Source organism: Aegilops tauschii, chromosome 7 (genome assembly GCF_002575655.3).
Source record: "Aegilops tauschii subsp. strangulata cultivar AL8/78 chromosome 7, Aet v6.0, whole genome shotgun sequence".
Taxonomy (NCBI): domain Eukaryota; kingdom Viridiplantae; phylum Streptophyta; class Magnoliopsida; order Poales; family Poaceae; genus Aegilops; species Aegilops tauschii.
The window spans coordinates 7,307,799-7,318,234 of NC_053041.3; the positions used below are offsets into that span (position 1 = coordinate 7,307,799).

At 48.5% G+C, this 10,436-nt stretch overlaps 2 protein-coding genes across 2 annotated transcripts; both read left to right on the forward strand.

Moving 5' to 3' along the window:
• The first annotated feature begins 433 nt into the window (after positions 1 to 433).
• LOC141026627 (uncharacterized) lies at positions 434 to 952 on the forward strand. The gene has a single exon (XM_073503464.1). The coding sequence runs from the start codon at positions 434 to 436 to the stop codon at positions 950 to 952; it is 519 nt and encodes a 172-aa protein (XP_073359565.1).
• A 6,383-nt stretch (positions 953 to 7,335) lies between these two features.
• On the forward strand, positions 7,336 to 9,169 carry LOC109765139 (protein ASPARTIC PROTEASE IN GUARD CELL 1-like). Its single transcript, XM_020323912.3, has one exon. It carries the CDS (start codon positions 7,495 to 7,497, stop codon positions 8,854 to 8,856), a length of 1,362 nt encoding a protein of 453 aa, XP_020179501.1. The 5' UTR covers positions 7,336 to 7,494; the 3' UTR covers positions 8,857 to 9,169.
• Positions 9,170 to 10,436: the final 1,267 nt, after the last annotated feature.

Below are 10,436 nucleotides of genomic sequence, written 5' to 3' on the forward strand. Positions count from 1 at the left end.
GGTCACCATTGAAGCAAGGAACTGACAAGATGGCGTTGTTGGCGGGCTCCTCCTCGGAGCACCGCCAAGCCCAATGAAAATCCTAAGCTGGAACTGTCGTGGGATAGGCGATCCTGCGACAGTTCGAGAACTCCTCGACCTGGTGCAGCTTAGTTCGCCTTCTATTCTTTGCTTAGTTGAAACTCAGTTACAAAAAAGTCGTGTTGAAGGTCTTCGTTTCTCTTTAGGTTTCGATTTCAGTTTTGCTGTTGGTAGTAGTGGTCGTAGTGGAGGTATTTGTATCTTCTGGAAAAACTCGGTGGATGTTGAAATAAAGAACTTTTCGGAGTATCATGTAGACGCATGGGTGCTTGAAACAGGAAGGGAACAATGGCACCTTTCATGTTTTTACGGGGAAGCAACGAGATCTCTCCGGTACAAAACCTGGAACACAATGACAAGGTTGAGAGGGGAGAGCACTCTTCCATGGATGTGCATTGGGGATTTCAATGAGATTTTGCGGCCTGAGGAACAATTTGGTCCAAATGAGCGTGATAGTGCACAGATTGATGCATTCAGAGAGGCTGTGGATATATGTGGACTTGCTGATTTGGGCTACCGCGGCTTGGACTGGACTTGGAAGAAGAAAGTGTCAGGAGGTCATTTCTGCAGGGTTAGGCTGGACAGAGCCTTGGGTTCGGCCGACTGGTCTGCCCTCTTTCCGTTTGCTTCGGTGGAACACCTAACAGCGGCTAAATCTGACCACTGCCTTATCTTACTGGAAATGGATCTCGTGGACACGAGTGTGAGAGCAAAGCAGAAGCAGTTTCGGTATGAGTGCATGCGGGAGCGCGTTCCGAGATTTGGTGATGTGGTAGCTGAAGCTTGGAACTCTACTGGTAAGGCCCAAACTGTTGCAGCACTGTCCGATAAACTTTCCTTTGTGGCCGGTAGGCTGCGCAAGTGGGGCTGAACCACCTTTGGTGCTGTCAGAACGGAGCTGAGGTCGCTACGTATGAAACTTGCAGAACTACAAGCGCCTCCAGACCGCGCAGGACCGTCGCTGGAAGAGGAGCGTGTAGAAGCCCGCATGGCCGAGCTGTGTTTACGTGAGGAGATCATGTGGCGTCAACGGGCCCGCATTCAGTGGTTGGCAGAGGGAGACAAGAACACCAAATTTTTCCATCGGAAAGCTAGCGCTCGGAAAGCAAGGAATTGCATCAGTGAACTGCAACGAGCAGACGACACGGTTTGTACGGATGAGCAAGAGATGGCAAGCATGGCAACAAGTTTTTACGGCAATCTTTATGCCTCTGAAAATACGATTGGCATTCAGGAAGTACTATCTCATATACCACCCAGGGTGGCTGCTGCCATGAATGACATGCTTAACGCTCGATATACCAACACCGAAGTGAAAGCAGCTTTATTCCAAATGTTCCCTACCAAGGCTCCAGGGCCCGACAGCTTTCCTGCACACTTCTTTCAGAGGCACTGGGAGTTGTGTGGTAATGAGGTAACTGATATGGTGCTACGTGTTCTAAAGGGAGAGGATTCCCTGGAGGAGATAAACCTAACGTTCATCATTTTAATTCCCAAGATTGCAAGTCCAAAAAACTTAGGACAATTTAGACCGATAAGTCTCTGCAATGTGATCTTCAAGATTGCATCTAAGGTTCTGGCTAATCGGCTTAAGCTCATTCTCCCCGATATCATCTCTGAGGAACAATCAGCATTCGTACCGGGACGGCTTATCACGGATAACTTGATCTCTGCTTATGAATGTCTCCACTACATGAAAATGAGGAAGGTAAAGGGTAACAGATTCTGTGCTTTGAAACTTGATATGATGAAAGCATATGATAGAATTGAGTGGAATTATCTTGAACGGGTGATGCTAAAACTAGGCATAAGTGCACGTTTCACAGAGATTGTCATGAGGTGTGTTACCTCAGTTTTTTTCTCTGTCGTCTTCAATGGTGCAAGGCAAGAGGAGTTCAGCCCATCCCAAGGACTCAGACAAGGTGACCCAATATCTCCATATCTTTTTTTGCTGGTCGCCGAGGGTCTGTCATGTTTGCTGAAGTCGGCTGATCCGAATGAGAGTGTACGGGGCATCAAGGTGGCGGATGGCGCTCCTGAGGTAAATCACTTATTATTCACTGATGATAGCCTCTTATTTTTCAATGCCACACCTGAGATGGCGATGAGGGTGGACTCTTTGTTGCGACGTTATTGTGAGGCTTCTAGCCAGCGCATCAACAAGGACAAGTCATCAATCTTCTTCAGCAAGGGCTGTGCGGATTCTCTGAAGCAACAAGTTAAGCAAATCTTAGAGGTTCAGAATGAGAAATTGTCAGACAAATACCTTGGCCTTCCAGCTGATGTGGGGAGAGCAAAGGGAGGGTCTTTCAAATATCTAAAGGACCGTATATGGAAGCATGTGCAAGGCTAGATGGAGAAGGCTTTATCCGTCGGTGGTAAGGAAGTGCTAATTAAATCAGTTGCTCAGGCGATTCCTACTTATTCCATGGCTTGTTTTAAACTGCCTCGGGGCCTTTGCCAGCATATCAATGGTTTGTTGAGGAAATTTTGGTGGGGATCTAAGAAAGGAGAGAGGAAGACTGCCTGGGTTTCATGCGAAGTCATGTCACAGCCAAAGAGCATGGGTGGCATGGGCTTCCGCGATATTGAGCTTTTGAACTTGGCGCTACTTGCCCGGCAAGCCTGGCGACTACTGACTCAGCCGGATTCTCTCAGCGCCCGGATTCTTCGAGCAGTATACTATCCATCTTCTTCAATCCTCGAAGCAGAAGTGGCGAAGAACCCATCACAAGTATGGCGATCCATCGTTGAGGGGCGGGATGCACTTAAGCTTGGCCTTCTGAAGCGCATCGGATCGGGAGAGAGGACTAATATTTGGCACGACAATTGGATCCCCCGCGACTTCAAGCTTCGGCCGGTTTGCCCAAAATCCCAGAATCCTCCCCAACTGGTTTCTGAGCTTATAAACCCGGTCACCTTCACCTGGAACTGTGCAATGCTACATGAGCACTTGTACCCGATGGACGTGGAGGCAATCCTCAATACTCCCCTTAGCAGCAAGGTCCAGGATGACTTCTGGTCGTGGCATTACGAGAGGAGAGGGCTTTTCACAGTGAGCTCAGCTTACAAATTGCTTGCAGTGACAAAGCAACAGCGTACGGATTGGCTGGAGCATAACGACAGTCACTCCAACGTTACAGCTGATAGCCGTTCATGGGCTAAACTCTGGGGAGCAGCGGTGCCCTCAAAAGTGCGAGTCTTTGCTTGGAGACTAGCCAAAACCTCCATACCCACAGGGGCTGTTCGACAACACAGAAGCATGACCGAATCCGCTGAATGCTCCATCTGTCACGCGGCGGTGGATACGTGGCGCCACGCCCTTTTTGACTGCCATATGGCTCGCTGTGTTTGGGCTCTCGCTGATGAAGATACCACTGAAACAATCATCTCTAACCGGACGGACGACGCTAAATTATGGATGTTCTGGTTGGTGAATACCCTTCCCACGACGGACCTGGCGCATGTGCTTGTAACGATGTGTGCAATCTGGTGGGCGAGACGCCGAGCTATCCATGACGAGCAGTTTCAGAGCCCCCTCAGTACCCATGTTTTTATCACCAAATTCATGGCGGAGCTTGATAAAATCCCAGAAAGGGGGGCGCGCACCAAGGACCTGCATGCGCAATCTAAGGACTTGCATGTAATATCCAAGGGTATGCATGCAATGCCCAGGGACCCGCATGGAGTTACAGCAGGCGCGGGACAGCCAACGCGTTTTGCATGGCTACCGCCGGAATCTCACGACACCAAGATCAATGCAGACGGTGGTTTCTCCAAGAATGGAGACAAGGGCGCTTCAGCTGTGGTGTGTCGAGACAAAAAGGGAACTACCTAGGGGCTTCAGCGTTCATTTTTGAAGGCCTCCTGGATCCGGTAATTCTCGAAGCACAGGCGTGTAGCGAGGCGCTAGCACTCGCTTCAGATTTACAAGTTCAGTCTATATGTGTGGCCACAGATTGCCTAGAAGTTGTGTCAAGGATCAAGGACGACTCCCCATGCAGGTTCTTCCCAATTGTACAAGATATCAAGCATCAGAGGGTAGCTTTTAGTGCAGTTGAGTTTATCCACGAGAGTCGGAAACATAATGGAGAGGCTCATGCGTTAGCTAAGGCTGCCGCATCTCTCCCTCCCGGGCGCCATGTGTGGCTTGCAACTTTGCCCGATATTATCTGTATTCCCGTGACTTTGCACGTTTAATAAAGTGTACAGATATCGCTCAAAAAAAGTTGCTTATGGTCTCAATAGTTAATTCAGGACATTGAAGAAATACTAGTAAGTATGTCGTCCTTGACTTTGTCAGTGTAATCTCCAGTTTCATTTGCATGTATACCATTAATCTTCTCATGGTCTTGCAAATGCATCATGTCTAGCTTTTCAGCCTTGCAAATTAAAGGTTTTGATCGATACATGCATATTATTGGAATATTTGGTGCATTGGAAAGACTATGGTTGGAATTAACAAACTGACTGAATGTATGAAAGAAATCCAGGATTCTTTGTCAGCTTCTCTTGGAGCTTCTGCTAATTTCAACAAGGTAATATTTAAGATATATTTCAATCTTGTATTTTTTTATCTGAATCACTTATCATCTATACTATTACACACAAAAAAACTTGCATGATTAAACAGAGGAGGAACTTAAAGAACTGGAGGAAGCAGTGTGTGTCTGTTAGATCGACTTGTAAATCTTAATATCTACTTGCTGATTTCATAGGACTAATTCACTGGTGCGCGGTGAATACTCTAAGATATACAAGTGGATTTTCACTTATGATTGTAATATTAGTTAAGACGTGTGTTGCACGTGCACACTTACTAGTGCTTTCTTAATGGAGGAATGGAGGGACAAAATAGAATTGCTGTTCTTCAGTAGAGTCATTATTCACCTTGTAGGATTACAATGTTGAATCTATAAATACATATTGATGAGCTTACTTTGAGGAGTAGAAATCTGAGATTTAAAATATTGGCCTTTTCTCTGTTTTTGTTTTCGAAAAAGAGAATAAGCCCCGGCCTATACATCAAAACTATGCATGCAGCCATGTATTATTAAAAATGCAAAATCCAGCAGCCGAACAACCTCGACCTAAAATTAAGCGGAAAACAAACCCTGAGGCCGAATACCTCGCGACAGTAACTCCTCCAGATAACCACTAACCCTACTTAGGCTGCACCTTCAAGAAGGAATCGCCGCACATGTGCCGATGATGGCGAGTCCACCACAAGGTTGAACCCCGTATTCTCATCCCCAAAGCCAAGCTTCAACCCACCACCTTCAGCAAGGACACAAGGCAGGTGCGCGTCGACATAGCCCGATCAGAGATCTTGTGTTTCCACCGGAGTGCATAAACTCGTCGTTGAAGCTGTCTATAATATCCGCCCTTAGCCGTCTACCGATGCCTCGATAGCCAGCTACCTCTGGAGAAGACATCCGAAGACAAAGATGTCCCATACTGCCTGCCTCCCGCAACGGTCGCACCACCTTTGATCCAACATCAACATGCCAAACATGACACCTCCACCAGAGCCACCGTGCATCACCTGCCGGTAGCAGGCACGACTTGACGTCTCCGTGTAAGACGTCATGCGTAGCATTCGCGGGTAGCGCATCCACCGGTGGCTTCACTTGCCAGCGACGGGCACCGCTCGACAACTCCGAAAGAGGCACATGTGTCACCTGCCGAGCCGCATCGAACCCGCTCTGTTGATGAAGGGGATGTTCCAAATTTCCACCAGCCTCAGAAAGGCCGCCACCACCTCGAGATCCAGACTCCGAGTCGCCCACACAACCCCGGAGTCCACCACCATCGATGAAGAGGGGCCACCGCCCCAATTCCGGGCACTACAGGGAGCACTCACTATCGCACCAGCCGCTGTCGTCTCCCATACGATAGCAAGAGCCGTCGCGATCCCGCATCCAGTGCCGTCGACGCCGGAGGAAGCTCCAGCCGCCACGCGCGTCCTGCAACGTCCCCGGGAGCGGTATCCCAAGATCCGCCGCCACCGGTGCTGCCACAAGGACCCACCACCTGGCCCATCATGCCTGGCGAAGGGGACACCGCCACCGCCATGACCGGAGCCGGCTCCGGTAATCCATCACTGCCGATTGGCCACATCCTCTCCCGATCCGCCGTCCCTACGAAGCCGCCGGAACAACACCGAACCGCGGGGAAGATGAACTCCGGATATAAGTATAGAAAGTGGCATGGTGCGCGTCATTGTTGTAAACTTAGGCTCCTGGAACTTCCCATTTCTACCATCATTGCTATCTTACATAAAGCTGCCAATTTTATCATGAGATTTCCCTTGACCCTTAGATAGTGTGGTCACATGAATTTCTTCAAATTTCAATATTGATATTAAAGCAATTCAAATGCTTGCATATGCCCTGGTGCTTGGAGAATGTCCAGAGCTCTTATGGATTTGGCGCATCAGACATCATCCATGCTAATGCATTCTCTAAAAAGAAAGTTGATTCCAGGAAGCTGTGTTCAAGTTGCATGTGTGGCCTGCTTGAGTGTTTCACAATATATATATTATATGAAAACAAAGCCGTAGTGATTAGAAAAATACGCCAGTTTGAATATTGTTACTGGGGTCTTGAAACAGTTACATTGTTGGCAGTTAACGAAGAAACATCCTTTTTTTTTTGCAAATTAACTAGTACAAAATAATGCTAATTGCGCTTGATTTATGTTGTTTAGGTCAAATGTTTGAGGGTTGTTCTCAACACCCAAAATTATTTTCTCGTGTTCTTGATGTCTCCGGTTCTATCCAGTAGTGTTTCTCCTAAATTAGTCAGATTGTTCTATGTATTCTCATGATAATGATATATTTTATTACATAATATTTCTTCTAATATGTAAATCAATCAGCATATCATGGTGGTGTGCCGCCGTGCACTATACTCGCTATAGTCCCCTTCTGGCTCTCCTGTTAAATCCACACCCTAAAAACCCAGTGATTTGATCTTTTTCGTACAAAAATATAGTTAAAGTGCACGCAGAAACACCTACTAATAAGGCCAGGCCACGCGAGAAGAGATCCAAGGTAGGGTACAATCACAAAAAACAAGCGCACCAAAAGAGAGAAAATGACAACAAGGTCCCTAGGGTTTCCCTGGAACGAGGAAAGACAACAACCGGGCATGTGCGGATGTGCCAGCCATCGGCGTGGCCACATGGCCATTTGTCGCTGGGTCAACTCTTTGAGTCTGAGTCTCTCAGATCCACCAAAAATTCAGAATAAGTATGTCGGAAACTTTTTTGGCGGGAGTATAGCTATAGGGTGGAGAGAGAAAAGAGAGGACGTGGAAATAATACCGAGATGGGTCTGTATGCTCGTATATATAGGGGTCGCTCAGGGCCTGTTGCTGATATACATCGGCCTAGCTTGATATAACCGTAACAATGGCAGCTCGTACTTCACTCCTTCTACTCCTCCTACTGCTGGCGCCGCTGGACTCATCCGCCGCGTCGGCGGCCGGGCTGATTCCCAAGCTCAAATTCTTTGAAAAATCTATCTCGGCCATCGAGGAAGTCGCCGGCTATTACCTGGAAGAAAAGAAGGGGGAGAGCGTCAAGGACGTCTCCGGCGAGCAGAGCAGCGGCGACGACCGCCAGCTGGGCAGCTCGGCGGCGGACAGCTACGGCGCCTTGATCTTCGACCTCCCCGTCGGGACATCGCCCCCGCAGGTCCTCCCCTTTGTCATGGACATCACCACCGACCTCGTCTGGGCGCAGTGCGGCAAGCCCGGGCCCACATATGCGCCCACCTTCCGGCCGAACCGCTCCGACTCCTTCGCCCCGATCGGCTGCGCCGACCCGGCATGCAACCGCCTGATGCCCAAGTACAAATGCGCCGGCCCCGGTGACCGCTGCGGTGGCACGTCCGCCTACCTCGCCACCGACACGTTCACCTTCGGGACCACGCCCGCCAAAGGCATGGTGTTCGGCTGCATCGGCAAGGTCCCGGAGCGGAACCTCAACAGCTCATTCGGCTCCGCCGGCTTCAGCAGGGGGCCGCTCTCACTCGTGTCGCAGCTCCAGATCTCCACATTCTCCTACTTCATCGACGACGGGGGCGGCGACAAGAGCTTTGTCAGCTTCAGCGTCGGGGACGACGGGGCGCCGGCCAAGGATAAGGGCAGCCGGAGCACGCCGCTGCTCAAGGGCAAGTACCCTGACCTGTACTACGTTAAGCTAACAGGCGTGCAGGTCGACGGCGAGCTCCTCAAGGACATCCCGGAGGAGACCTTCTCCGGCTCCGGCGGGGTGATCCTAAGCACCACCCTTCCCGTCACCTACCTCGAAGTGGCCGCGTACAAGGTTCTGAGGCAGAAGCTCTTGACCAAGATCCTATACCAGAAGGTCGTCGGGGTACCCAAGAGCCCCGATGAGGACCGCCTGTGCTTCCCCACCAAGGAATTTGCCGCTATCAAGGTTCCCACGGTCTCGCTGGTGTTTGACGGCGCCGACGTGGTGATGGAGCTCAATGTGAAGAACTACTTCTTCGAGGTCGCCGGTAGTGACCAGACTTGCCTCACCATACGTCCCTCCACTGGTGGGTCCGTCCTCGGCAGCTTGCTGCAGACGGGCAGGAACATGACCTACGACATCCACGACGACGGCGGCGTGCTGACGTTTGGGCCAGCGGTGGCCGCAAGTGGGCCAGCTGCGGTGGCAACGAAGGGTGGTGCCCCTGCGCCGGCGCAGGCGTCGCTCGTGACAGTAGCCACTCTTCTAGTTCTAGGGTGTGTGCTCATCTTCTAGTTCCAGCTAGATCACGCGCTATAATAATCCTATGCAGTCAAGTTCACATGGAGGCATGTGTTATGTCAGGCGTGTTAGCCAGTGTACGTGCATCATTATGGTATCGTGCATCATTATGTAATGTCCATCTTTCATTGTTAGGGCATCTCTGGTTCATTGGGAAAGTTGGAGACAATGTACATAGGAAGGGGGATGGCTCCCCACGTGACTAGCTTTGCTTCTACTCCATGTCAAACCCAATCCCATCCCAACCATCGCCACTGACACCACCTACTACCAATGTAAAAAAACAGCATCCCTTAAAAAAAAGGTAAAAAACAACATTCTATCAAAAATACGGTGACCCTTCTCCAAATGCTTAAAATCCACTCGTGAACATCCCCAAGCTTAAACCTTCCTCGTCCTCGAGCAAAAAGTTTGATAAACCAAAGTTATCCATCTAGCTCATCAATAACATTATTGCGCATAGGCGTACCCTTGTCTTCTCTGCAAGCTATAAGCAAGATAGAACATATCTATACAAGGTAGTACATGCACAGCTAGGTAACTGGAGCTTGAGGAAAAATTTCGATGCTTCTTGTCAAAGTTTAATCTATCATGAGAACAAATACTTGAATCCTCTTACTTATCAGGTTGTTTTTCATTTTGTTGTTTTTCATTTTACACAAACTTGACCACAAAGAGTTATCAAAAAGTCAAGATCTAAAGCTTTTCGTTCATGCCCACTAACGTTCTCAAGTCAAGGCTCTCAGGCACTTGCTTCAGTTGTGGTGCATCCAGAATAGGTACTTCTAAGTTCTCAAGATTATGCCAAAAGGTGATATATGCGGGGTTTCATTGTGGCTTAAGTTTGTGTATTATGGACCAATATGTTGTCTCTTTTGAGCTCTTACGATCAATACTTATTTATTACCACCTACACACACACACACACTCAATAGAAAGACGAATAATATTCACTGCAGTGTTGTCACTGCGAACATTAACAAACTCATAGCCGAAATCCGAGTGAAAACTCTCATGGATCGTTAGTTGGCCAGCGGAGTTCTCAGCATAACATCAAGAGAGGTGACGAAATCACATTTACACGTGTAAACGCGCATATAGTGACAAGGCCATGGCACCTGCAAGAAGCTGAAGCACCATGTAGGAATGCAAAATAGATTTTGGGATATTCTTGAATACCATGGAATGTCGATTCCGTATAAACAATGCCCAAAGCAAGGACCGCCGGGTCTATTGTATCAAACACCATGGGGTTGAGCTACTCCATAACTTTTTCTTTTAGAACAATTCTATCAAGTGTAAACTTTTTATTCAACCATTATATAAAAGTAGAGGTTGTGGCGATGTCTTTTGAAGTATCACAAGATTGTTCTCAAGCTAAGAATTTATTTGAACAAAGTACATAAAAATATTAACTTGGCAATATGGGGCCTAACTTGAGCAAGTGATTCCCATATACAAATACAAGTAGATTAGAACTACCTCTAGTTTTCTCTAATCTAGATAATAGAGAGCCCTGTGCGGTTCTCTTCCTCCCTCCTTTAATTCTCCGACGATGATATGCTCTGGGCGGT

Coding starts and splice junctions, on each gene's coding strand:
- LOC109765139 (XM_020323912.3), top strand. CDS start 7,495: ATGGCAGCTCGTACTTCACTCCTTCTACTCCTCCTACTGCTGGCGCCG.
- LOC141026627 (XM_073503464.1), top strand. CDS start 434: ATGACAAGGTTGAGAGGGGAGAGCACTCTTCCATGGATGTGCATTGGG.